A 27,990-nucleotide genomic window follows, 5' to 3' on the forward strand; every position below is an offset into this window, starting at 1 on the left:
TTGATTTATCATTTATTTTCATTAGAATCTAGAACATATTTCTACCTACATCTATAATCAACTAATCATATCATCATGTAAATTCGTCAAACAAACGTGATGTTCTAACGTTCTCCTGAGGAACAAGGCAAGGCGATAATGCCGATGGCTAAACTATAATTATACATTGGAGATGCAGCTACTGTACATGTAAAGGGCCTAGGCCAGGTTATGTGTCAACGTGGCGTGTCACCCCCATTCATTCTCACGCGAGAGGCAGTGGTGCGTATGAGCAGTGAACGCTGTCAATGTTATATACACGCAAACACACACAGGAACACAGGCACTTCGTCACTGTAAAGAAACATTCTTCGAAGAAAATCTGGAAGATGAACATTGTCACAAATCGCACACAACTTACACGAAAGTGGTTACTGTTTGCCGGGGAATCCGTCCTAGTGTTTTCTTCTCCCCTTTAATCGCTCCACTTTTTGCGATTTTCAGTTATACTGAAAACATAAAAAGTTTCGTCCCTTTGCGCAGTGTAGTCCGTCGAAACGCAGACTAAACTGTGGCAATGACAAGTACAGCAGTCAGTGTGAAGAAGATTCATACGCACATACAGTACGTGTATCATGTATTGCTTACGTACGTACGCCGCGGAGATGGCGGAAGTGCGGAGCACGACCTCTATTTTGATAGATCATTATCAGACAAGTAACACCATTGGCCAAGAGTTGACACATGGCTACATTTCATCCAATGAGCATTTGCTTTCTGGAATTGCAGCGGAATCTACTCAGCACTGTGGTTATCATTGCACCTGTCGTAAATTCCCACCGTACCACGTAGGAGAAATTTATCGTGTGTTGTAGAGCCCGTCGACGTCGGATGAGAACGATGAGCTGACCATGTCTGCAAAACCAGACTCCCCCTTTCTGTTTTCTTAGCTTTTTGCTCTCTTCTGAATCTTTCAGGATGAAAAAAATCCTCTGTAAATGCTGTTTCGTAATGGCAAATAATGGTAACAGTAAATTCCTTTCTGAAGTACATTGAAAAATCTCTAATTTTTGGACGAACTCTGAGATCATCTTGCAGTTACAGATGAGTTCGCCCCAAAATTAGAGAGCTTAACCCAGATACTCAAGGCAACTTTGTTACAATGATCTGAAAGATAGGGACAAAATAAGAATAAAATGAGGGTGTTTAAAAGATAAAAAATGAAAAAGTTCTCAGCCGAAAAAAGGGGGAAAAGTACAGACAGACTATTTATAGGCTCCCCACCCCGCGCCTCTTCATTTCTGATCAAGTGATACTTTCTAAATGCTTATTAAATTAACATTTTTAATTTTTAATTGAATATGTCGTGAGGTTGCAATATGAAAGCACAGAATTGAATAGTGATTTAAATTGTGTTAAATGTGCTGCTGATAGCAATTTTGCTCAAATTATAAAGCATGACCATGTCCTACTTACTTAATACAAGCAAGATCAAGGGGGCATTTCATGAAGCATTTTGTCCGACAAAGTTGTCAGACAAATTTGCTCTCAGCCATCAATCAGATGCAAGGATTTCAGTAGCTTGTAACAGTTTGTCAGAAAAATATCCGACCAAAACGCTGCATGAAATGCCCCCCAGATATATACTCCGCATAACACGGGTTCATGTTAAGGTAATAATAGGCCTATATATCCATTTCGTATGTTACTGATCAATCGCATCTTTGAGGAAAAACTCCGAGCATTGTGTGTGTGTGCATCTGTTGTGTGTGTGTGCGGTGTGTGCGTGTGTAAGGTGTGTGTGTTACTGTGTGTGTGTGTGTGTGTGTGCGTGTGTATGTGTGTTTTTATTATAACAGCGGCGAACCTGATATCTCTTTTTGACAGGTATAGGTTTTTAAGTAGTTTTATAATTTGTCTTTTTTTATCATAACAACGGAGGAAAGGATGGGTAATTATGTATGGGGGAGTGGGGTTTCCCTTTATTTCTTTTTTCTCTCTCTCTTTTGGGGGTGTATTAAAGTAATACAGTATGTAATTATTATATGGCTGGGAAGGGTTAGTGATCGAGGAGTGGGATGGGTTTTATCTGTAATATACTTTCATTTTTTTCATTCGGTCATTGCTATACTATTGCCATTTTATTTGTTACATTGAAACATGAAAATGTATAATTATTTCATTCATCTTTAAAAGAATTATTATTTAATTATTTTTTTAGCCGAGTAAAACCAAAGAAAATTGATGTATTTGTATTATTTGATTGGAAGTGAACAGATATTATTTGAAAAAAGGGTGTGTGTGTGACTGTGTGTGTTATGTTTGTGTGTATTTGTGATGGTGATCTGCGATGTTCGTTAAAGATGAAACATCGATTATCGAAATATGAGATATATTCCGATCTTTCTCTGAGTTTAAAGTGGTTTAAAGGTCAATGCAGAAATGATATGTAATATATACAATTCAAATGATTGTCAAGGTAATTCTTTCTGAAGAGGAATGCTCATTTTCCGGAGGTCAGTCACCGGATCACAGAAGGTGTAGAGAGGTTTCTCCATCTCATTTCCGAAGTACCAAGGAGTGACCAAAAATGCCAAAGTTTTACATGATATCACGACAATATTCCAGTTTCATTATTAAGGGAAGCTTCCCAATAGCAGAAGAAAGTAAAGGTGCTTCTTGCAATGTCTGGTCGAGAGTTTCACGAACAATAGTTCCGTGCATTCAGTGGGGATACAGGCCTTTTCTCGAGAGACATACGGTTTCACGAGTAAGACTTCCTCGGCCCGGAAGTGGGGCAATGATATGTCAGAAACCACTTCCGCCGGGCTTTGTTTTTCACTTTTTTTCACTTTAAAGTGTCAGAGGGGCAGCAAGAATTGACATTTACTTGTGTGTATGTCTAGAGGGATAGGTTTAATGTGGGTCAAGAAAAAGGGTAATTCATTACTTTTTAAGTGTTTTCTTTTTGTCTTCATCGCAGAATTTGGTATAGAAAGTAGTCGCGTAATTGTCGTAAGGTGTAGTGTTTACAGATTCACGCATTCACGGATTTGCAAAAGAACGGCTATCGCTGAACTTTGAATGGCCGTGTTTTTGATGAAAAGGAATGAAAATCAATTTGTTTCAAGTTGAAGATTTCAAGATTTCTGCTCGTGTATGTGTGTGTGCGTGTGTATTTGCGTGTTCGTGTGGGCGAAGGTATATCGTGTGCATTTTGCAGTGACTACAACTCTCAACTCTCCCAAGCTAAAGCAACAGATCATTGACGATAAGAATAACAAAGTACTTGCACTTTCTTTAACTTGGTCGTTGGTGCAAGCTTTCATAATCATGTTGAATTGGCTGCTGATAGAAAAATTTTCCTATGAAATACAAAGCATTGTCCTCCTCCGTAGGCCCTTATATGTATTTTGTATTTATCTTGAGATTACTATGTCATGCCCGACTGTCATAAAGATTTTTCTCTTTTACATTTTGGATTGTTTCTATTGAATTAATTTTCTTTTGTCACTGGTTTGGTTCCATATTTTTCTTGCTATTATTATACATGAATACACACATTATTTTGTTATCTCTGGTTGTTGCATCGTGAATATTTCGTTATTTTTGGTTGTTGCACAGTGAACACGGTTAATATTGCTCTTCCACACAAGTAATATTAATCAAGTTCACTGTGCATTTGGCAGTATAGCTAATTGAGCAGCTTCTCACACCATAATCTAACATGAAACCAATATTAAGAAGAAAATTAAAATGGAAGAAAAGTTATTAAACTATGTATACTATGTCTCGTAGTATTCAAATTCTGTCAGATGTCCCTCATGAGAAAGTATAAAATATCTTTAAAAAAATAATAATAAATGGCATTGACTAAAGTTAAAGACGTGAAGTTCAATTTATTTTTTTTTTCAGTTATCTTGCATGTCTAACCGTTTGATTCTCGCGTACAGTTTTCATATCTGTATAATTTTGTGTTCTTGTTTTTTCTTTATTACCATGTCTGTAAGTTTGTATTTTTTAAAGTTAAATTGTAATTTGTATGTGATGCAGGGCCCCTTGGTAGAGCAGTCCCGAGTTAGCTGAAAGAGCTATATCATGCTAAAAGAAAACAGAATGAATAGATACATAGATACATAGATAAGTAAATAAATAAAAAAATAAATGAATAAACAAATAGATGAATACATACATACATAAACAAATAGATGAATTACTTGATTAATTAACAAATAAATGAATAAATAAATGAATAAATGAATAAATAGATAGATAGATAAATAAATAAATAGATAAATAAACAAACAAATAGATAAAATCTTGATTTAAAGAAAGAAGGAGGAAGAGAAGAGTGTAAAAAGTTTCTTTTTGATCACCTGATGGATCCCATAGCAGGGAAGTTCCCCTCCCTCATCCTCTCTTTCTCTCATTCATTCATCAACTTATCTCTCTTAAAGGGACGATATAGTTTTGGTTGAGATGGGGATTCAGGTTTCCAACTTATTTATGAGATAATGAGAAATCTCTTACAAAATATTATAGAACATGCAATTCCTAGAGAAATTTAAAGTTTATCTGATGAAAATTGATTTTGAAATGGCTGGGATATCCAAAACAAAGCGATTCACCTTTTAGTAAAATCACTATATTATGCTTTACACTGTTTTTGGATATTTTCCTCTGTTACATTTACAAGGAAAGCATACAGAATAATATAGCCGATACAGCTCATTAATTCAAACAATACACAGAATTTTGTTGTACTCGTTGCCTATTTATTCATTACAAGTATACATGTACTTTGACAGCATTTACAAGGAAAAGAGAATGACAACAGTTTTACAGCAATACAGCTGCAAGCACACACAATTAATCAATTGACTCATCACTTGAACAAAACGAAACAAAAAGTAAAGAAATGACAACCTGTCATCAAAAGTACACAAATTGACAATCGAGCAATGGATGGTTGACGGATAATGTAACATTATCCTCATATACTGTACATCTACAGCTTCAGGAATGTCGGCAGCATTCAAACATCATCATCCCTGACAGATGCTATTTTTTATGGCACCAATAGATGGGGGTCCATCTCTCTATGCATCTTTTGTATCTCCTCATCTTGATGGTTATATATTCCTCTACCTTTGATGCACAATTAAATATATAAGCTGTGTCTATCTCTCTCTTTCTCTCACAATCCTTACTCTTATCATCTTGATGGTTATATATTCCTTTACCCTTGATGCACAATTAAATATATTCTATGTGTCTATCTCTCTCTCTTTCTCTCACAACCCTTACTCTTATCATCTTGATGGTTATATATTTCTTTACCTTTGATGCACAATTAAATATATCATGTGTGTCTATCTCTCTCTCTTTCTCTCACAACCCTTACTCTTATCATAGTGATGGTTACATATTCCTTTACCTTTGATGCACAATCAAATATATTGTGTGTGTCCATCTCTCTTTCTCTCTTTCTCTCACAATCCTTATACTCTCATCATCTTGATGGTTATATATTCCTTTACCCTTGATGCACAATTAAATATATTCTATGTGTCTATCTCTCTCTCTCTCTCTTTCTCTTACAATTCTTGCTCATATCACCGTGATGGTTATAGGACCTACATTCCTTTACCTTTGATGTTTTGACCTTTTGAGCTATTGTGCCCCCATCTTTCTTTCTCTCCCTCCCTCTCTCTCTCTCACTCTCTCTCTCTCTCTCTCTCTCATTTAAAAAAAAAATCTCTCCTTCCTCTCTTTGTGCGAACAGAGGTGACTCTTTCCTATCATTTCACATTTAAGGGAAGCATCTCTCCAGAAATCAGATAAATTATACAGTCTGCGTAATTGCCATGTGCATCACAATACGAGCATATCAAATAATAACGAGGCAAGCCGATACCACCAGTAATAATCATACATGTACAATGGAGGACAAATGCGATCATTACATGACAAGACATCAAATTTTGAGCTTCACATCAATAGAAGATACTGAATTTCATCTTTGGCCATATAATCAGGTAACTGACAAGATGAGGTCAGGGTAAAGTTTGCCTTTCGGGTTGTATGACGCTTCATTGCTAAATCACAGCCTATGCTTTCATTCATGATTTTCAACATTTCTTTACAAGCATTGTATTATCTTTCTTACATCAAATGGCAACATTTCATTTTCATTTTCATTTTACTTAATTTCCAACAACACAAAATACTTACATACACATAAACATACACATACACATAGAACAGTACCAAGAAGACAATGCCCTATGATGTATGGTTCTAGCGGAAGCTTAGAGATCTTTAAAGTCATAATTCAGATATCATTCTATCATACTTCACTCATTACATGACACCCATGATTGAACAAGAACCCAGTGATTGTTGAGCAACCCCATTTTGAACTGATGGGACCAAGCATTGTTAATTTCTCACTGACAATGCTCACATGATTAACTTTCTTAGAATATAGAAACATCTTCTTACTAATTTATGCTATATGCATATATAATCTTTGTATTTATGCCGTGAAGACAGGATGTGGGCAGTGTATAAGAAAAATTAATGTATTGGAAATTATACACACTTGAATATACATATAGCAAATTCACACCACATTTGATAAGTTGGCTTTCATGAATAGAGTAGAATCTCACAGACCAAAACAGAAGAAAGTTACAGAATTTTCAAGTTTTCCCATGTCATCACAAATCAGTGTTATTAAGCTGCAAACCACATACTCAAATTGGCAAAGGAAATGATGTCATCACCTTCCTATCCTCCCATTAACTTCAAAAATCTTCATTCAGTTTTCCTCTCCTTCAGAGATGAGATCTATGAAAATAAGATGTTATCCTTTGCATTAAATAAGTATAGTCCTGTGAAACCCTGGCAAACAAGGGTTTTGAAGTAGGATAGAGTCTGGAGTTGATGAATTATTGAAACATGAATTTACCATGCATGTGTGTGTGTCTGTCTGTCTGTCTGTCTGTCTGTCTGTGTATGTGTGTGTGCCTGTGTGTGTACAAAAAACATGAAAGTTTGTGAGATGATGAAACCATTATGGCATCCTTTCCAACTTGTAGGTGTTCACTGAAAACATAAGAAGCTAAAATAATCGTGTAACTTTCTACTTTATAAATGTCTGATTTTGATGAAACTTCTCTTGAAATGTCACTTTGCCTGTTGAAGTCATCTTGAATGTCATTTGACATTTCACATTTAGCACATTTATGTGCAACAAACTGGTGATTCAGTTAATTTGTCAGAAAACTAAAAATATCAATCTTATAATAGCAAGATCCTCATCTTTGGTACATCAAATACCAATACCATGTTGTCTTTCTTGTCTTCCTTTTCACAGCATAAACAAAAAAAAGGGTGTCCCTTCACAGTAGTAGAACAATTTGCATTCATTGTATAATGCCATAACTACATAAGTGCGGTATTTACTACATCATTATATCCAAATTCTGGCAGCTGATTGCTTGTAGATAGGCTTCTTCTGACAGAACAGTCTGCAATTATTGTGTGCTGCGATACTCAATTATTAAAGAGGAACCTACTGAAGCAACCTGTCAATTCTAATATTTTTTCTTTCCCATCATTTTTCTTGAGACACACACACATCCTTTTTCCGCAAAGGGAGATAAGCATGTTACAAGTTACATGAAGGATATGAAGATGACCAGTCTGTCTTTAAAAACCAAAACCAAAACTAAAATGAAAAATAAATACATATAAGTCGCAAAATACTGCTTCTAAATCTCCTCTATGCCATACTGCATATTTGTTATGGTCACACACGGACGGAATGTGGGTGATTTAGTGACCCATTAGGCATACCTTTCTTCAATATTATCAATCAAAATACTTAATACTTTAATCTGCATCAACATTTCTCCGTTTATATTTGATAGGTGAGGAAGCACAACGTTGCTCCACAACTATTCTGCCCTGTACTTGAGAGAAAGTTTAATGAAAGAAGGGCAACACTCCCAATTTCGTTTTTTTTTTTTTTTTTAATCTTTCTCTTCCCCTGCGTCTGCTTCTGTCAGGCTAAACCCACCTCAGGTTGGTCATCAGTAAAAACAGGAGTTTGGTGAAACACAAACTAGTGTACCAATAAGTGCAGAGGTCAATTTATGTTTGGCGACTATGAATTCGCAACCTCTCCAAGCGACAGAAACTGGTTGATGATCTTGCAGCAGTGTGTATGGAGAAACTCCAAATTGACTTCAAACAAACAAACAAACAATGAAACAAAATAAATAACAAATATACAGTGTATGGTGTTGAAATCTACACCATATTTTTTTACAGCATGCCATTCATTTGCAAGTGATTAACAAACTGCCCCACATCGACACAAATACGGAGATCAGGAGGTCATAGGTTCAAATCCTGCCCAAGTACGTACACACATGATTTCTTTTGTCATGGCTACTACTAAAACACTGAGCAATTCAGTGCTTATTTACATCAGTGTAGGGCAAATTTGTTAATCAGTTGCAATAAAAGTAACTTGACGGAAGTAATTCATGAATTTGAATGCCATTCATTTCATTACCGCCTTGACAACTCCAAGGGCTAACTCAGTTATGCCAAGGCAATGGAGTTTTCATTGGACAAAAACCACACCCCTTATGTACTTCTAAATAGTTTTTAACATGCCGAGACTGACCATGGACTGAGAGAAGGGGGGAAACCCCTGAACATATACACAAAGGAAAAATGGAGGTAATACTATCAGAAATTATCATACTCAACATTTGTACAAGTACACAAACATTGATACACGTGTAGTACAGTAGTGTAATGATGAAGATGACACTCACCTATGCTTTATAAATACAGTATTTACACCACATAGCTCGTACTACTGATACACTGTACACTGTACACAGAAAATACATTCAACAAAGTAGATTCAAGTGTGGACAAACATAGAGATATTCACAGAGAGATGGGTTAGAAATACACAGACACATCTACCAGAAGGGCATGTATGATTGCAATTGTTCCACATGTTGTACTTTCAATTGAGGCCAAAAAAAAAAGAAAAAAATAAAAACTAAAAATACAATTTGGAATAATCATAGGCTTACCCATGTCTCAAATTGATACAGTTGCATAATTCTTGAGTAAACCACTGTGGCAAAAATATTTTTTGTATATTGTCTGATAGTGTTATCAGCATTATTACTATCGACTGCATGCTTTGGGCTGATAGGAAGTACCGTATATGTAATATATTTCAAGGTTTTTAAGTTTCAGTTAAATTTGCGAACCAATTGATATTTGCAAAACTAACAACTCGCAACAAAATATTGCCTCCTAACAACACAAATGTGCTGTATATCATTTCCAAGGTGGGAAACTCAGTACTTTTCCTTTTGAAAATGTAATATTCACTGTCTTCTCATTCCATCACTGTGCATTTTTAACCACTCTTGAAGTTGATTTACAAGTCCAAATTTGTGAAATATCATAGCATATACAGTTCTTCCTGCCAAGCAGCATTGTAGGTTTTATTTTTTTTTAATTTAACAGAAGGCAGAAAGTCCCTATATCCACTGCAATGAAGAGATATAGAGAATACAGGACTATATATTGCCATACCAATCCATGTGTAGTCCCACCTACGGTTATCTGTGTTCTCACTTTGATTCCAGCTGAGAAACATGGGGTGCATTGCACACAGATCCAATTGTACCCTGAACTGAAGGACATCTGGACTACAGTGGGGGTAAAAACATAAAGTCATAATGGCATTCCTATTACCCTAGTCAATAGCGTCCTTTTTAGCTCAGAGTAAATACTCTGTAAAAAGTACAATCAATGGCGATCTCCCTCATACAACCATTTTTACTGTTGGTTATCATCTTAGATGGAAATCCCACCAAACCATGGCAGTAGTGGCAATGGTACATGGTATCTTACTCCAGGGCAGGTAATATGAGATGTTAACAATGTCTTAGAAGAGTACGATGATTCATACACACGTATGTACATGAAAAAATTTTTTAAAAAATGGAAAAGCAACCTATCTCCCGAAATAAATATTGGACTATTGCAACTTGCCCTGTGGATACTTATCCTCCTCCCCCCATCAACCAGTGATGGGGCATTACTATGGCCAATTCAAACAAAACATACTGACATATGGCACTTGTCAAACAGCTTTCTTTTCGCGAAATATTTTCGCACGCTCGCCTGGCAACTTGCACGATAAATATATTACGGACACTGTCCCAAAATGTTACTGCACGGCTACAGCTTCAGTGAGTCAAAGATACAAGCAGAAAATTTACCACAATATACCAGGTTACACTTACAAGGTATCTACTAACCAGAGACTTGGCTGAAAAGCGTAGCGATTACAGCAGCATACCCATAAAAACAAATCTCCCTCGCTCTTTATACAAGACTACGACACAAGTGGACAGACATCAAGAACATGTAAGAATTTTAGAACACAAACATGTGTCCCTGCACATGTAAAATGCACACCCTTTTGTACTGGTCAGATCAGATCAGATTCACACAACCCTGCAGCACAAAACTATTAACAATTCATCTTCAGAAAAACATACAAACTGACATACACAGGTCTCCTGTTTTCCTCTCTCAAATAAGATTGCAGTCGCAGTTGACTATGGCACAAAACATTGAAGAGAGTTAACATGCACTAAGACAGCACCATACTATAACCTCAACAGCAGGACACCCTTGGCACCAGCGAAGCAGCATCTACATTCAGGGCAGTTTGCGCTGAAAGATTTGATGAGCTACGAAAGAGGCTGAGGATTTCATTTCATTTTTCACATAGCATCCCAAGGTCACATCTTGATGTATCCTTTAAATCTCAACCTTGGTATTTCATGTTCCATTTATCAAAAGCATGAGTCATTATCTCACATTGTGATACTTGGCATTGTACAAATTATGTCTACTTGATTTCACTCCATGAGCTGGAAATAAGAGAGGAAAAGCGACTCGCCAACCTCATTGTTTTCCCTACCAACAATTCTTATTTGAAAACAGTTATTTATACATATCATCATCAATTGATTGTGTGGGCCTGGCAAAGGTATAGACAGAGCTCTGAAAGGACACAAACAAATCTGTTTATTCAATGTTTCTGTCATGATCTGTTTATGATCATTTCAATGGTACACTCTGTATCTGTAAAATATCTTCAATGTCTGACCTCAAACATACATACATATTTACACTCCAGTTGACTTGGTCCCATCTTATAAAATCAATGTCAGTGAAAGTGAATGTCACTTTTCATCCTTGACAAATTACATATTTTGGCCCTTGAAATGGAAACTGCATTCCTGCGTGCCAAATTTACAAGTTGCTGAATGTACGTAGGGAAAAATACTAGAGCCTCAAATACTCACAAATTCTACAAGCCCATGAACACTTTCATTTTTTAAAAAAAAAGTTGAAAACATTGAAAAATGATTCAACCTTCAACAGAGTGATTTTTTTTTCTTCTCTATCAACGAGACAACAAATGTCAAAGTGCAGTGGTCTGCATTTTTTCCCCCCCAGGACTGTCGGTGTTTTGTGTTCTCCTTGACGGAGGAAGTGATTATAATGGTTGCTGGAAAGTTGTTGTGGCAACAAATTTTCACCAGTGGTACCCTGGTCATCACTGGATTTAACCTCTTGTGTACTTTGAGCATCATATAACATTCAAATTCATAGAATTGTACACATTGTCAAAAGTCCCTGGCAAAGAAGGGGTTATATCTGTACTTACAGTACACTCACGCCACCCCCAGGGGGAGCGCACACATGCCATATCCAACAATGATATGTAACCCTGCATCACAAAACCAATGGCGTTGCACAACCCTATTTGTGAGGACTCAAAATAGGTGAAATAGATCAATCAGGTAAATATTTAGATTTCTATATATTCTGAAAGAGCAATTCTTCTACATGATTCTGAAGTTTGGGATCATTAAATGAATGGGAAATTATCTCTTTTTCAATTGTTTTAATGAACATTTTTTTCTCTTCAGTTATACATAGGCTTTCTAGAATCTAAAAATTCAGAGCATGAGAACCCTTTATACACTCTTATTCCGCATTAGTCATCACACTCAGAGAGTATGCAAAATTTCAGCGTAATCTGATAATCCCTTCATAGTGATTACTATAACATGGAGTTTTATATGTGTACATCCTATTCTTTGTCCCATTCATTTTATAGAGTCCCGCTGGGTGAGATTCAGTACTTGAAAAGACCATTAAATTTAAAGCTTCTCTTCTCAGCACACACTCTTCCAGACAGTGTACTTGCTTTCCATTTACATTTAGATAGGTGAGAAAAGTCTATTTGGATTTGGATTTATCTATATATCATTTTAAAGCTCAGAATCTGCTCTTTCAGAATCTGCCTTAACTAAAAATCCATGTCTGGCCACTCTTTGGTGGTTTTGTGATGCAGGGTCACATATAATTTCAGCTAGTCGGTACAGCGCAAGGATTAACATTACAACGGAGCATTACAATAAGGGTTTGCCCTCTCAAGTGAGGAAATGGCCTTACGTATTACACAAATCCCCAGTCACATGGTAAAAGAAAAAAACAAAACAAAACTAGAAAGAACTAGAAGTTTGGCAGTACAAAGTGGCAACTACATCAACAAGAGGAAATACAGAAGTGATGAATGTAATGATGATGAAAATGATAATGATGATAATAATAACAATAATGATAATAATAATAATAATAATAACGATGGCAATGATTACAATAACAGCAGCAATAATAGTAAGATAGCAAAAATAAAAGCTTACATAGTGCACATATCATCATATTCATACTGATGTTCATGGGATGGACAAGACATCATTTTTTGTGAACTACCATTGTAGCTTTTCCATATGTCATGAAATCTTTGCTATGCTTGCCAATAACTTTCATGTGCCATGTGGTTGACAGTCTTTGAATCTCTACTTAAATACAGATTCTATGTAAAAAAACAAAAACAAAACATAAACAAAACATTGAGAGCAGGGAGGCGTTGTATACTACTGCACAGAGGTAAGATGCATGAGGTAAGGAAATGCCACACGAGAGTGCTGGACTATCTACACCGTGGCAATAGCTGGTGTAAGTTACTAGATTCCATGGTCCAATCAATGGTTCATTCCATCACAACTGGTGAAGATGTTCTTCCCATTGTGCGAATCCTATGGATGAACCCCCCTCCCCTCCCCCCCCCCCCCCCAAAAAAAAAAAAGGAAAAGAGGACATGGTACGCATGATGTGCGGAATGAGAGTCGAGGGAATGGTATTTGCACTTTAAACAAAAATACACACACAAAAAAAAAAAAAACCAAACAGAGACAGCATTAAAAGACCCATCTGCAGAAACAAATACAATGATAAGGAGTAACCTACATTTAACCCAGAGTAGCAAGGTGATTGCATACTTATATCTGCCCAAATACTGGCTGACCCTAAAGGCACTGTAAATTGTTACTCTATTATATAATTGTATACTTACTGAAACTTTTTTTCCTTGTTTGAAAAAAAAAAAAAATTACAACAAAACATTGCCATCAATCTAATGAAACACACATTACCCTTAATTCTTAATGACAATGGATACCATTCTCTAAAATATACACTGTTTTAGACCTGTGCGGACCATCTTACTTTAATAGGCAGTCTGACGACTTCAATTTAGGGAACAAAAAAATATTGCATTTAATCGGATATCACTTACGTTTTCAAAAGGAAAAAAAAGACAAAAATATTTTGACAACTTTCTGGACAGACCAGTTGTGAAAAACACAAAAGATGACTTCAGGTCACACATCATTAATGAAAGCATGAGTACTGGTTTGACTGAGGTTTTGTTTCGAGCATGCTGTTCTCACTAATACACGAAGCTCCAAACCACACACGCAATATTTTTGACATCGCAGACAGTCCAAAAACCTTTGACATTGAACCTGTCATTCTCATTTCTGGTTTTGCTGTTGTGTTTCTTTAAGATAGCAAGCGCGGCTCCTGAGTAAAATTTGTAAAGTCAACTATGCTTGACTATCTTATCATTCTGTAACATCTGAACATCATCTTATTCCAGATTTTGTTTTTCTGTATCTTGAATTATCATGAAGTATTGTATCACATCGCCTCAAATTCAAATGAGAAAAAAATATAAGATGATTATTGAATCACCACCCGACAATAAAATAGAGCTGTTTAAACATGATCTGTGTGTGAAATAAAAAAGAAAAGAATTGTTTTCTACTGATTACACTGGAATTGATTATTTTTTTTATCAAAAAACCAAACAAACAGAGATGGTATTTGTTGATATTAGTTGCAAATGGCAGTATATCACAGCAGTTATCATTTAGCTTCATTACATGTGCGTGGCAGCTGCAAACTCAGTACTGTGTGAGGTGTGCTACTAAACCAGCACAATTATCACGAGTGCTTTTCAAGCACATTTAAGTTTTCGATTGGATATATTCTGGGAAAAGTCAAGGTGCAAATAACTGGACTCTTTATCAATTCTTGAGGTGTCATAACAATGAAGAATGTGTTGCACTCACATACACTACAAATACTACCACTATTCCGTAAACGATATGCATAGATCACATGGAGAAAACAAAATGAAAGGAGAAATACTCTGATAGATCCAGGAGAGAGGGCAAATTTAGTCCCATTTCAAGTGACGGACGAGGTTTATCATGACTAAAAAAAACAACAACAACAAAAACTTCTCTGCGTCAATATTTGAGTATACACTTAATTAGTGTATGAGACGCATTCGGGTATACACTGGCATGACTTCTTTTGTAGCATGTTTTTACACAATACATGACACAATGACATAAAGCACATGCCGAGAAGACAACACATAGTGACACTTTGAGACTTTCGACGCCAATCACTATGTTAACGCTGTTTACGGCAGTCTATTTTGCACTCATTTAAACACAGCTTGCACTGTTTTAATATTGCATACTGCAGTATTATCGACACATAAAATGGCTGACACTAACACACTCAGAGCACATAAGCTTAAATACCACCCTCCCAACAAGCACTTTTACCATCGAGCTACACACGTGTCGTCACGCCAGGGCCTCTCCAATGAAATACAAAGACGCAATGGCATTTGTTTGTTCAGATTCGCTCGCAGAAAAAGCCACCATTTTGATGCGATCATGAATGAGCCCCTATTGAAAAGCTGACGTTCCTGCTCCTTCTTTTGCACACGATGATGCAGAACAAGTTACGCGCAATTCGAAGGAACTTTGGTCCTGATCCAATAGACAAAAACTTTACTGTGTTCACTCTTCAAGCAATGGTTTCTGTTCCACTATGTATCTCTTTGAGTATCGTTCACACAAACTGCAAGTCATCTCTTTTCGCTGAGCCCCAAATCATAACTGCTGCTCCATCATACTGTTGTGGGAGCTCCACGAGACGACAACATCGGCGACCGTGACTCCCACGCTGCTCCGCCTGGTCGACATGCCCGATATCGTCGTCCACCGGTGAGTCTTGGGGTCGTAGCGCTCGGCACTGTTCAGACTGCTGCTGCCGTCGTTGCCGCCGACAACGTAGAGTTGACCATCCAGCGCTATTGTGTCATGTGTGCTTCTGAGGAAGTGAAAACAGAATTCATGAATAGAACCAAAACTTCAATTTCTTGATAATGAGCATCATATAATCTTAACAAAATCATCCCTGATGCTCCATGAAAATATTAAGAAATAAATTTTCTACACTTTATATTTCAGTTCTAAAATTGCTATAATTCAATTAAAAAAATACAAAATACTAGGAAAAGTCCATGAAAAGTTCTGTGAGGTTGAATACAATCCAAGACATACTGTGCTGTCCAATCAAGTTTGAAAGATGCACAGAAATTATCATTTTGATGATTAAATTGGCAACTCTAATTATTACTGTGTATCCTTCGTTGCAGAGAGACAAGATGGAATTGTTAAATTCTTTAAATCTGCATAAAATCAGAAAAGAAACCTAGAAAGCTTGGCCAGTTTGAGAGAGAAACAGAAGCTTTGATCTTCTAAACTGTGTTGCCAATTTTGAGAATCAGTTATAAATTTAGCAATTAATAAGCTTTTGAAATTCCGCAAGTAAAACGGACAATTATACATGAACAGCACAGGGCTCAAATGCAAGACGATATCCCACTTTACCTGATGAAACGCTAGCAATACATAGTAAAAATTACAATAAAAAGATGCAGCATGAACACTACAGAAACATGTTTTGTGTGATTTGATGGGTCAAGATACAAGAATTCCGTCCGAGGGACTGGACACTGACCTGCGGATGGACATGGAGGGGAGTGGCTCCCACAGGTTGATCTCGGGGTTGAAGCTCTCGGCGCTGCTGAGGCACATCGCCCCGTCGCTGCCTCCGACCACGAAGAGCTGGTTACCGATGACGGCCACGCCCATGCTGACCCGCCGGTTGATCATGTTTGGCACCGAGGTCCAGGAGTTGGTCCGGGGGTCGTACTTCTCCACGCTGGACAGGTGTGAGGAACCATCGTAACCCCCTACAGCATAGAGACAACCACCTGTGTGGCCATGGGGGGGGGGGGGAGGAAGGGGGATACAAAATTGGCATGAAAGTTCGAGTAAAAAAAAAGAAAGAATGCAATGGGGATCGATAACTGTGATTGATAACGCTTGCTTTAATCTGACCATCAGTGTTGGAGTTTGATTTTAACACAGTTGTTTAGGAGAGGACACTAGCACTAGATCTAAGAGGTAGCACCAAAGTTGAATTCACCCATTGTGTCTACCTAAGAAGACAGCTTTTTGGTTTCACTTGAAATGAAGAACTACCTATTTCTTGTATTCAATATCACAGTGATGTTGGACTTAAAAGAAGAGCATGTTTTAGCTCTGACATGGTACCGCATGATTTCTCAACCCCAACAACATACAAATACTACACTAAAAGAAGCATCTTTTTCTTGAGCACCCCATTGCAGGTACACAACAACCTTCAATTGGCAAGAAGGAAGAACAGAAAATGAACATCAAGGTCTTTGGAGACAAAAGAAAATGAAACGCATAACACATCAATACAGCAAACTTTGTGGACAGGTGGGAATGTTGTACCATACCTACATGTATTCTTGATCAATTCTATAATTGTAATGCCTTACCTAGTGCAGCTACTTTTACATATCTCCTCCTCGTCGACATGGCGGTGATCGACGACCACGTGTTGGTGAGAGGATCGTAGCGCTCCACGCTATTCAGGCAAGACGCGCCGTCGTAGCCGCCCACAGCGTAAATGAGCCCATTGAGGACGGCAATGCCGAGAGAGCTCCGTTTGGTGCCCATGGGGGCCACGTCAAACCAGGAATGGGTCTGGGTGTTGAAACACTCCACTGAGGCCAGGTCATGTGATCCGTCGTACCTGTAGAATGAAAGCAACGCAAACTTTAACCTCTGCTGACATACACACTTCCATTGATGCATGTATGTCATGCAACCTATGTAACTCTCAGATACCTTGGACAACTTTAATAGTCAGCACTAAAATTAAAGGGATCGTACAGTTTTGGTTGAGACCTAATTTCAGGTTTCTAACATTTTTTGGTGAGATACTGAGAAACCTCTGATGAAATATGAAAGGGCATGTAATTTTATGAGGAATTCAACGTTTATTTGATGAAAATTGGTTTTGAAATGGCTGAGATATCCAAAAAAGAGCGATTCTAATAAAGTGTGGGACCCACACTTTATTACGATCGCTTTGTTTTACTTTGTTTTTGGATGTTTCAGTCATTCCAACACCTGATTTTCATCAAACAAAATTTGAATTCCTTTTAAAATGGTATGCTATGTACTATATCATAAGTGTTTTCTTGGTATCTCGAAAAAAGTTAAAAGCCCAATTCTCATCTCCACCAATACTGTACTATCCCTTTAACATACTATGGTAACAAACACCAGTTTCTTCATGGAAAGAATGAAAATTAGAAACGGAAATAAGGTTCTTGTGTACACACAAAAAGAGACACCTGATTATCATCTTTGCATGGATATTAAACCGCAGAATAATCAGTGCTGCCATGGTAACCCTTTGGCAATACACAATGACCGGTAAAAAGTTTAGTTGTAAAGGTCACTAGGGAAGTATTACACAGTGCCTATTCTGGTAATAGCCGAAACAGTTCCCAGATTGGGTATTGGGAAGGGGTTCGCAGGAATGATCGTAGAATGTGGCTGGCATTTGTGATTGAGTATAACACTTAAGATGACATTTGTGATTGAGTATATCATTTAAGAAAACAAGGGTTGCAGTGCTTGTTTTTCTATCCATTTTTTTGATGTTCCATGGCAACAAGACCTTCGTATTACTCACAAAGTGCTCTGTTTTGAGAAATGTTACGTTACTTTCAGGGTTACAAATGGCCCGATGAGAGGAGATAAGATGATTTCAGGGATGCCAGTGGCAAATTGCTCTTGGGACGGATTTTTTTTTTTGTGAACGAAATTGATGTGCGCAAAGCGCACATCACGAGTGCGAAGCGCAAAGTCCCTTCGGCCGGGGTCCAGGGCCCGCTCAAGGGCCCTGGAAGCTCTGGGGTTCTTAGATGCTCTCTGGTGCAATCTGAGCATTTCTGAGGGCTCTTCTTCCCTCAAATCTCATCCAGACAAATGAATTTGTCGCAAAAATAAAGAAGTCCTAGTGGCGTAAACTCCGTAGTTTTGCTTCGTTCAGCTGACTCGATCGACTCACCATACTCTCTCAGCGCTGTAGCTATAGCGAGAGCGCAGCATGATCCATGCACCGCACATATAGTACATCGCCTAGAAACACCACACGTTGTTCGATCGCGATCGCACGTGCTGGTATAACGCTTTCCAGACAATAATGTGGTCGTATTCTAGAAAAAAAATGGAATTTGTAGCAAAAATAAAGAAGTCCTAGTGCCGTAAAATCCGTAGTTTTGCTTCGTTCGGCTGACTCAATCGACTCATCACACCGTCTCAGAGCGCAGTATGATTCATGCACCGCGACCGCACATAGTACATCACATAGAAACACCACACACTGTTCGATTGCTATCATCGCACGTGTTGCATGTCCCAGCTAGCACCATGCAGCAACATCGCGCTAGTTTTGCACGACAGTCGTTTTGTGATATTCTCATGCCCAAGTATATGCGTAACATACTACGGAAATCGTGAAAGTGACTGTCCCGTAAGTTTAGATGATCATAGTTTTTCGTTTTTCTTTCTTTCTTTCTTTCTTTCTTTCTTGTGTTTTCCGGCTTTCCCACACAGACGGAAATAATATCACGAAGCCGGAAAAAGGACACCAAAATATGAAAAAGCCAGAATTCCGGCTATTGCCAGAAAACTGGCATCCCTGTGATTTATACTTTGAAAGTACTTTGTTAAATTATTTTTTCAAAAAACTCACCCTCCAATGGCGTAGATCATCTTTCCGATGGCCGCCGCTCCTAACCTTGCCCTCCGGGTGTTCATAGTAGGCATGGCACGCCAGGAATTCAGGGCCGGTTCGTAACACTCGCACTCATTGTGTATTGCAAACAGACTTCCACCACCTGCAGAGAAAGTAAATGTGGATGCATCAAACTGGAAAGCCTTATCTAAAGGTGAACAAAGTAGGACTCAGTGGATTACTTCATACATATCCCTGCTCATTCGTACAATTCACCTTATCCTAGCATTCATTCAATATCTTCCATCCAGTTACACATACATCAATTCATCTTTTTTTAATTTTTAATTTTATTTTTTTTTAAAGAGGGTTTCTTTAACATCAAGATGCTATCTTTTTCTCTATGGAGAAACCATGTTAAAAAGAGCTGGCTTGTGAGTTACTGCTTTGAACATGGTAAATTTGGTAAATTTCCTTTAATGTTTTGAGTTGACTACAGGTACCAGGTAAACTCTGTTATAGTGAGATTTCGCAGCATAATAGATTTTTTTTTCTCTCTTGTCAGATGTTTTGAAAGTCACCCCTCAATGAGTTGTGAATTGTCCTGCCTTCCCATGAGTATGTGCCATTATAGCATCTGCGTGAGTTTGTATAATTTACCATATAGCCAAGTTTAAGGAATTTAAAGAAAAATGCCATCGGGGGAGCTCAATAAGTTTCTGCCCACTGCAAGAGGGCAGATGGCATACACTTGTATTCCCTAGCCTGATCTCACGTCAACACAGCTGGGTAGATCAGGTCGGTGTGAAGAAAATACAAGAAACGAAAACACGACAGTACCTCCGCAAAGAGCAGGGTGCTGTGATCCAACCCACACACCCAAACTAGAAAACATGTGAATGATGCCGATCCCTCATGGTTCGCCCAGGTTACTAGCAATAGTCAGCAAATGGTATCAACCAGGCACATTGTGCCATACGAAGAAGGAGAAAACTTATTACATTGTACCTCTGCCAAGGAAGGAGGAGGTTAATTGATCATTGGTAGTGGTTAGTCTGTTTGCTAAATAACTCAAAAAGTTGTGAACGGATTTGAATGAAACTTGCAGGAAAAGTGCATAATGACACAAGGAACAGATGATTCAATTTTGGTTGTGATCCAGAAATTGTTATGAATTTTTGAAGGATCTTTTTTTTCTTTTAGCGTACAAAGTCAATGAACTTGGGATTTCTAGATGCAGGTACTAGAGGCTTACACACATATACTAAAGCACTAGCTCTGCTCGGGCAAGGCGCTGTGCAGCTGAAAGCTGATGAGGCAAACAAAATGCTTCTATATTCTGAAATTGCATGCATGTATGGATGGAAATAAATTGGTGGCTTGGCTGAGGTCTGCGTTCTCCGAGTGCTTTTCTAGTTAACTCTTTGAGACTTGCAAAAACTCACCGATAGCAAAGAGGACGGGCACCTGGGACGGGTTCTGCCGCTGCCTGGTCCGAGCGGTCTGCATGCTGGACCTCTGCTCGGGCAGCAGGTGGTACTTCATGGCCTCGATCAGCAGGTCCTTGCAGCCATTGCAGCCCTGGACTAGCGGGTTGGCCTCCACCTGGCTCACCAGGAACTCACGGTTGAGGAGCGGTAGCCGTACATACCTCAGGAGCTAGAGGACAGGGGACAGACATATAAAGGGCATGAAGAAGATGAAATACTTTGGAAATTGGCAACAGTGAAACAGCTATGTTATATATGAATGAGCCAGCCCATGGTAAACTTTCTAATAAAACATACAGGTCCACTTTGTACAGGAGTGCAGGTTAATGCACATCACAATGTATTACATTGAGTTAAGTGAAGGACTGGACACACAACTTAAAGTAAACAAATATAGAAATATAGAGTGATTGCAGAGATCAGTTTTATATGATAAGGAGTTTTTAGACAGTCACATAATTTCACCAAATTTCGGTGAGCCTTCTTTGGTAGTAAACCATAAAAGGCAATGACCTTATCACACAATTCTCCCCCCCCCCCAAAAAAAAAAATAAAAAAATAATAATAATAAAATAAAAAGAATGAAAAAATGAATCTATGTGGATGGATTTATTTGAGTGTAAATTTTAATGCTCTGGCACATATAAAGACCATTCCAAATGATCATCAAACACATGTCCATGACCTCACCGCATCATATTATAACCTTTGAACCCAATGAATTGCTGCCATTACCTGACTGATGGCGCTCTTCCTCTCCTGCTCGTTGAACTGGATCCACTGGATGACGGCATTGAAGACCTCTTCCTCCGACGTCACATTCAGCTGCTCACTGGAGACCATCTGCTCCACCTTTATCACACCAAAGAGAATAAATCTTGTTAACCCTTTCTGTACCAGTGACTTTGGACAGTGTGTACAAGACTATGGGATTTTTAGTGCCAATCAGGACTCTAAACACACTCAGGGTTAAAGGCTAACAGACGAAAACTAGCTGAATTTTAGTGAATAAATTTACTTCAAAAGATATATCAAGCTGAAAAGCAGGTATCTTTATCCTAATTTTTACTGCAGAGCTGCAAGCCTTTGGTAGCATAAAAATTAGTTTACACTGTAGTTCTTGGCAACCTCAAAAATTCCAATAATTTTTCTTTCAAAATTTTCATCATTTTCAATTGGCCCCTTTTCAAATATTTGAAATCCCATGCAATCATATATCATAGCACCTCTTCAAATGATTCTATAATATTTTAATTTCTGCTGGAGTGGATGCAGCAGAAAAAGAAGTTGGCTCCATCCGTTTTCTCATTAACACATTGCCGACATCCTGGGGAGATATTCACAAGGTTATGCTGTGTGTCAACTCATCGTAGTGGCTCATAAAATTGTCAGATTTTTAGCATGGTTTCGATTAAAGCAAGGCAAGTTACGGTTTAATTAGGCTTAACACTGAATGTACTCACTGAGTTTTCAGTAAAGCCAAATTGCTAATGTTCCAGTGCTTGGATTATTCAAAGCGGCAGAGAAATCACAGTTGTACTAGTACACGTAGTTTACTCCAGTACAAGATTTTTTTCAACATTAATAATAACAAGGGAATATAAAAGTTATGGGCACAATTCATTCCATCAGTATCAATAGGTATCATAGGCAATAAATGCCTACCAACCGTGGAAAAATATGCACATGCCACTCCATCATGTGCTTGCAAAACAATATGAACAGTGCACTCTGTAAACAGAAAAGTGACACACTGAGGTTTTAAAGTCCAATACTACACCATGTTTAAGTTGATAAAATCTTTGAAGGTTTTCATGGCGGTAGAACATTAGTAGTAAAAGGTCTTTACGGTGCACCACGTATTCCTTCCTGGGTTTGTGTGTAGCCCTGAAAGAGCCTACCCACTCTAGACGTTTCACTCTACAAGCATGTTCTTAATATTTTCAGGAGAATTCTCATGAAGGACTACATACACACTGTTTATTTCTTTTTTCATCTGAGAAATGGCTGGACAAGCCCAGCTGCAGTAGCTGGTCTTCCATAGGGTCCAGTTGGGTGTGAGGGCTGGTTATCAGGGTTCCCACAGAAATTTGAAAACAGAATTCCATGACTTTTCCATGACTTTTCCATGACTAAATTGCTGCTTTCCATGACTTCCTTTCTGGCACGATTTCCAAAATCAGTACGTTATGATGGCCTCCACCTCCCCTCAAAGCCATCCGTTCCACCCACTATCTTACTCATGACATGTACATCTATTATCATTAGTATATGGGCTGTTTCTGACCAGGGTCAGCTTTCCACTGGAAACTATGTCCCGGGACTTATGTAGAATTTGGGATGTCACAAAACTGGGAAAAATGGAAATCATGAACACCAATTATAATAGCAGAGTATGATCACAGAGTATGAGAGTTGCGACAAACTGGAAAGCTGCCATAGCCAAGAGGTAAATGCAATTCCATGACTTTTCCATGACCACAATCCCCTTTCCATGACTTTTCACAAATTTTCGAAATTCCCTGACTTTCCAGGATTTTCCAGGATTTTCCATGACTGTGGGAACCCTGGTTATGCACCCAGCACTTAGTGATGAATGAATGAAGTGGAATCTTTTATATGCATGAGTTGTGACTTTCTCACACACAGGAACTCCATTTTATGTCCTATCTGAGGGACAGAGTGTTTTGCCTCTTTACCAGAAAGGTCCGTATGACTAGATACAACATTGCTCAGTTAGACATATGGGCCCGAATTCATGAAGGTGGTACAAATGAAACCCTGGTTTAAACCATGGACAAAATCCATGGAGCACCAAGTGTCGCATGGAACATTTCGTTACGAAATCAGTCATTTCGTCGATGAAATTATTATTTTGTAATGAAATGATAACATTTTGTAGCTAAATGAATATTTCGTCCACGAAATAATAATTTCGTTAACGAAACGGTCATTTTGTCGACGAAATGACCAATTTCGTCACAAAATATTCCTTGCGACACTTGGCGCTCCATGGTTTTTGTCCATGGTTTAAACCATGGTTTCATTTGTACCACCTTCGTGAATGCGGGCCATGGTGTTACCATAAACCTCTCTTCCTCAAACGAACTCACCTCCTGCAAGGGAAGCTGGAGGAATTCCTCCGTGTTGACCACGTGGCAGAAGTTGTGGAGGGCGTACTGTCGGGAGGACTGCTCCAGGTCAAAGCAGCCGTGGGTGTCGGCGAAGCGTCGGATGCCCAGGCAGTTGGAGGGGTCCAGCTGACCCACAAGGAACTTGCAGCAGGCGTCCCGCACACTCTCCATCTGGAGCAAGCTGGCAGCGGGGAGCAGGGCCTGGGAGCATCATCCAGGGGTGGGGCAAGATGAGAGGGATGGGTAGGGAGGGAATGGGGAAAGACTTAGATAGATACTGTATACACCATATATTTCACCAGGGGTTTTTATTTTTGCGAATTTCACAGTATGGGTGCTATTCGTGAATCTAACAATGGGCGAAAATATTAACTCCGATCCTCACATGAATGTGACGTACTTGCGTACATTTTTCTATCCATTGCTATACTTCACGATCGCAAATTAAACCACTCACAACATTGTCGGGAAATCCTGATACACAAAGAGATTAGACTTGCTAGATACATATAAGCATTGAGTCCAGTTTAACCACCATGAATGAAGTAATATGAGTGAGAGACAAGATTTTGATAATGATACAATCATTATCAGATTCATGATGACATCTTACAGGAAATCTCTATCACAGAGAGATCAAACACAAGAGACCACTAACATTTTGTGAAAAACCTTCAAATCAATAAAACACATATTTAGCCCATTAACACACAGAAGATTCAATTTAACAACAATGTCCAAACAACAAACTGAATACAGCCAAACTATTATCACCCTTGCCAAGGAAAATAATTTTACATACTCACTTCTTGAAGGGTATACTTTTCACAGTCAGATTATAAATACATTTTATCAGCTTTCAATTTCATTGTAAGAGTCACAAGAGAGCATGTGTGACATAAAGAATTTTGAGAATTATGTACAGTATTATTAGAAAGTCCAAACATTTCTGCATCTGTGCTCATGTGTAAGAATAGGAACAGCCAAAACTCACACAGAGCACATATCATTAAACCTTCACCCCCCTGCTTAATAATCTCTTGCTTTCATTATTAATGCCTTCTCCGTTTTGGACTAATTATAGACATAACAATGTCAAAATAACTGAGCTTGGGTATTTGTTCCAGGTTCATTGTGTCACTGCCAGCAACCAGGGATAGCCTAGTGGTAGTGTCGCTGCCCAGAAAGTAGTAGATGACAGATTTGAGTCCCATAGTTCTTTTTTTTTCCCCAACGTGTCTCCCCTCCCCCCCCCCCCCCCCATGTTTGATGAATTACAGATCAGCAGTTGCGATCTTACAAATATCATTTGCAGAGGAAGACAAATTGATGAAAATTCACAGCCTCAACTTGTTTACTATACCTGGACATTTCGTTCCCCGATCACGATCTTGGCTGTGTAGGCAAAGGAGACCAGCAGCTCCACGGCATCCGAGTCGATTTCATGGAGCGTGACCTCTGACCTGTGAGATTCTGACATATCATCTGTCAAAAAGAAAGAAAAAAAAGGAGAATTTAAAAAAGAAGTGTTATCAACCTTGGGATGCTAAGTTTCAACCTTTATTATTTACTACAATCTGTGAATGAAATATGACATACAGTAATCTCTCAACGATATAAATAGCTGATTCTGACTTACTTTGAAACAGGTTGCTATTTCTCACGAATCTCATCAAATGATGTTAAAGATTGTAAAAATTAACTCAGGAACTCAATTTGACTTCTAAATTTCAATCAAAATATCTGTCAACATTTCCCAATCAATAATCGTAGCATGACTGAATTCCAGCGATCAAAGGTCACACGTTGCCGCTTACTTGTAAACATGGCGTGGAAGTACGCACTGCACGACGCCAGAACCAGCCTGTGCGCCCGGATCTCGTGGTCGCCGACCCTGAGCACGATGTCGCACAGCGCCCCCTGCTGGCGCATCCTGTCCATGGCCAGGAAGGAGTCATTGGTATGTCGCTGGGCGTGGTGGATGGTGTAACCCCCAGAGGGCTGGCCGCTCCCTCCCCCACTGCCGCCACCACTGCTGCCGCCTGGGCTGAGGCACTGGGAGGAGTGGGTGGGGCTAAGAGGGGACGGGGTCGTGACCCCCAGCACGGAGCTGGGTCGTTGACTCCCCGACGACGGGCCGCACGACGCCCCGCGGGGGTTGCCGGTGGTGTTGACGTGCAGTGGCCCCAACTCCATGGTACGATTCCTGGCAGGGATAACAATCAATTTCACAACATTTTATTACATTTCTGCGCAATTACACATCTTTATATATGTTATGTACATCAAAGAAAGGACAGATGTAGGATTATTATTTTTTCTAACCATATCAGGGATGAGAAGAGCTACAGTGTTTTCAAAGCAGAACCAGGAGTAATAAAACCCTCCCTAGAAAATAGGATCCTGTATTAATCACTAAAGTCAACACATAAGAATACACACACACAAACACACACACACACACACACAATTTATCTTTCCTGGATACATCAGCAATCAAGATACAGTATACAAATGGGATTGTACAAATTTTGTACAGCAAGCACTGTACAATTGTACAAGCAAAATGCTTGATTCTTCCACTCAGCTTCCCCATTTTGTGTGGCGAAAAAAAAAGACAGATTTTTTGTTTGATTGGCAATTTGCCTCCTAAAGAAAATATGAAGGTGCCTGCTTCATAAGGCTATGCCTGTATTAAAACCGATATCCCATTTACACTAAGCAAAAAGAGGGTTCTGAAGCCTTCCATAGCAGCCTTTCAGCTTGGTATACACAGAATTCAGAAAAGGAGATGCGATCGGATATTAAGGTTCTGAAATCACCTACAATAGGTGGTTTTTATTAGAGCCTCCTATAGCAGTATAAATGCTACAGGGTTCGAGAAGCGGCTTTTTCCCAACCCAGAAGTTATCACAGGTCATCGTCAGCTAACGTTTACAAACCAGCCATCATGACCAACCACCCTGCTAAATGACGCACAACTTGCACACTTTCGTGCTCAATCATGTTTGCCGTTATGTAAGAAATTCAAAAGCCTGTGCCGTGTATCAGAGGGGAGCTCGGTTACCATGGGAACAGAGCCAGTTGGGCTTTCTTGGGCGAAACCAGCCCAAGCAGTATAAATAGACAAGAGATTGTTTTTTTTGAGCGCGCTCTCGAAACACCTCAGGAGGCTCTGAAACCCACCTGCATGCTGCAGTATAAACAGGGTACAAGTCTTTATATTGGGATGTCATTACGTGTGTAGGCCACAAGCCTTTTGCGTGTTAAACTCTGACTTTCTATTGAAGAGGCATGTCATCCAGTGCTTCAATATGGTTGCGGTATCAAAGCAGTTGTCTTTTACAAACATTTGCTGGGGAAAATAATTAACCTGTTCATAGCAAGTTTGGTTGGAAGAGGTGAAACTCTGATGAGGTAAGATGGTCAGTTGCAGAAAAACACACACACACACATACAATGTAGGTGCACAGTGACAAAAATACAATATTTTTGGGTGCATGTAGTTTCGCTAAACAATTCACCATGCACACATGGATCTTTAGACCTCAACAACCAATAAAAAACAGAAAAACAGCAACAACAGCCAAAACACTTGATATTCTTTGAATTCCATCTACAGGTCAACACACAGGAAGTCCAATGACCGAGATCTGCACAGCAGGGTGAACCCTAGTACATTTCAGATATCAAGGGAACCATTAGTCTTGGCTTCCGGATTAAACTTTAAGTTTGTCGGAAAGTCTGGCCTGCGGTCAGGTCAGACAAATACCAAACACCGGCACTATCTGTCATCTCAAGAGGAGGTCGAGACTAGGAACAGAAAAGTGGGACGAGGGTAAGATGTCAGCTCGCTTGGCCCCTTCTCCTGAAAGATACCCCTATCATGAAGAAAATAAGGTCTCAACAAACAA

General features: G+C 38.8%; 2 protein-coding genes across 2 annotated transcripts in view; both read right to left on the reverse strand.

Moving 5' to 3' along the window:
• LOC139733579 (vigilin-like) overlaps positions 1–558 on the reverse strand; it is a 37,381-nt gene extending 36,823 nt beyond the window's left edge. The window contains exon 1 of the mRNA XM_071644389.1: positions 401–558. The gene's annotated coding sequence lies outside the window, so the exon portion shown is untranslated. The remainder of the gene's footprint in view (positions 1–400) is intronic.
• A 12,954-nt stretch (positions 559–13,512) lies between these two features.
• On the reverse strand, positions 13,513–26,149 carry LOC139733557 (kelch-like protein 17). Its single transcript, XM_071644367.1, has 9 exons — positions 25,894–26,149; positions 25,440–25,561; positions 24,056–24,277; positions 21,678–21,794; positions 20,898–21,111; positions 19,471–19,615; positions 17,198–17,454; positions 16,345–16,600; positions 13,513–15,651 (listed from the first exon to the last, which is right to left on the reverse strand). Exons 1-9 carry the CDS (start codon positions 26,015–26,017, stop codon positions 15,432–15,434), a joined length of 1,677 nt encoding a protein of 558 aa, XP_071500468.1. The 5' UTR covers positions 26,018–26,149; the 3' UTR covers positions 13,513–15,431.
• Between the last annotated feature and the right edge of the window lie 1,841 nt (positions 26,150–27,990).

Source organism: Diadema antillarum, unplaced genomic scaffold, assembly GCF_040938485.1.
Source record: "Diadema antillarum isolate AM-2024a unplaced genomic scaffold, OU_Dant_1.0 seq00000483_RagTag, whole genome shotgun sequence".
NCBI classification, from domain to species: domain Eukaryota; kingdom Metazoa; phylum Echinodermata; class Echinoidea; order Diadematoida; family Diadematidae; genus Diadema; species Diadema antillarum.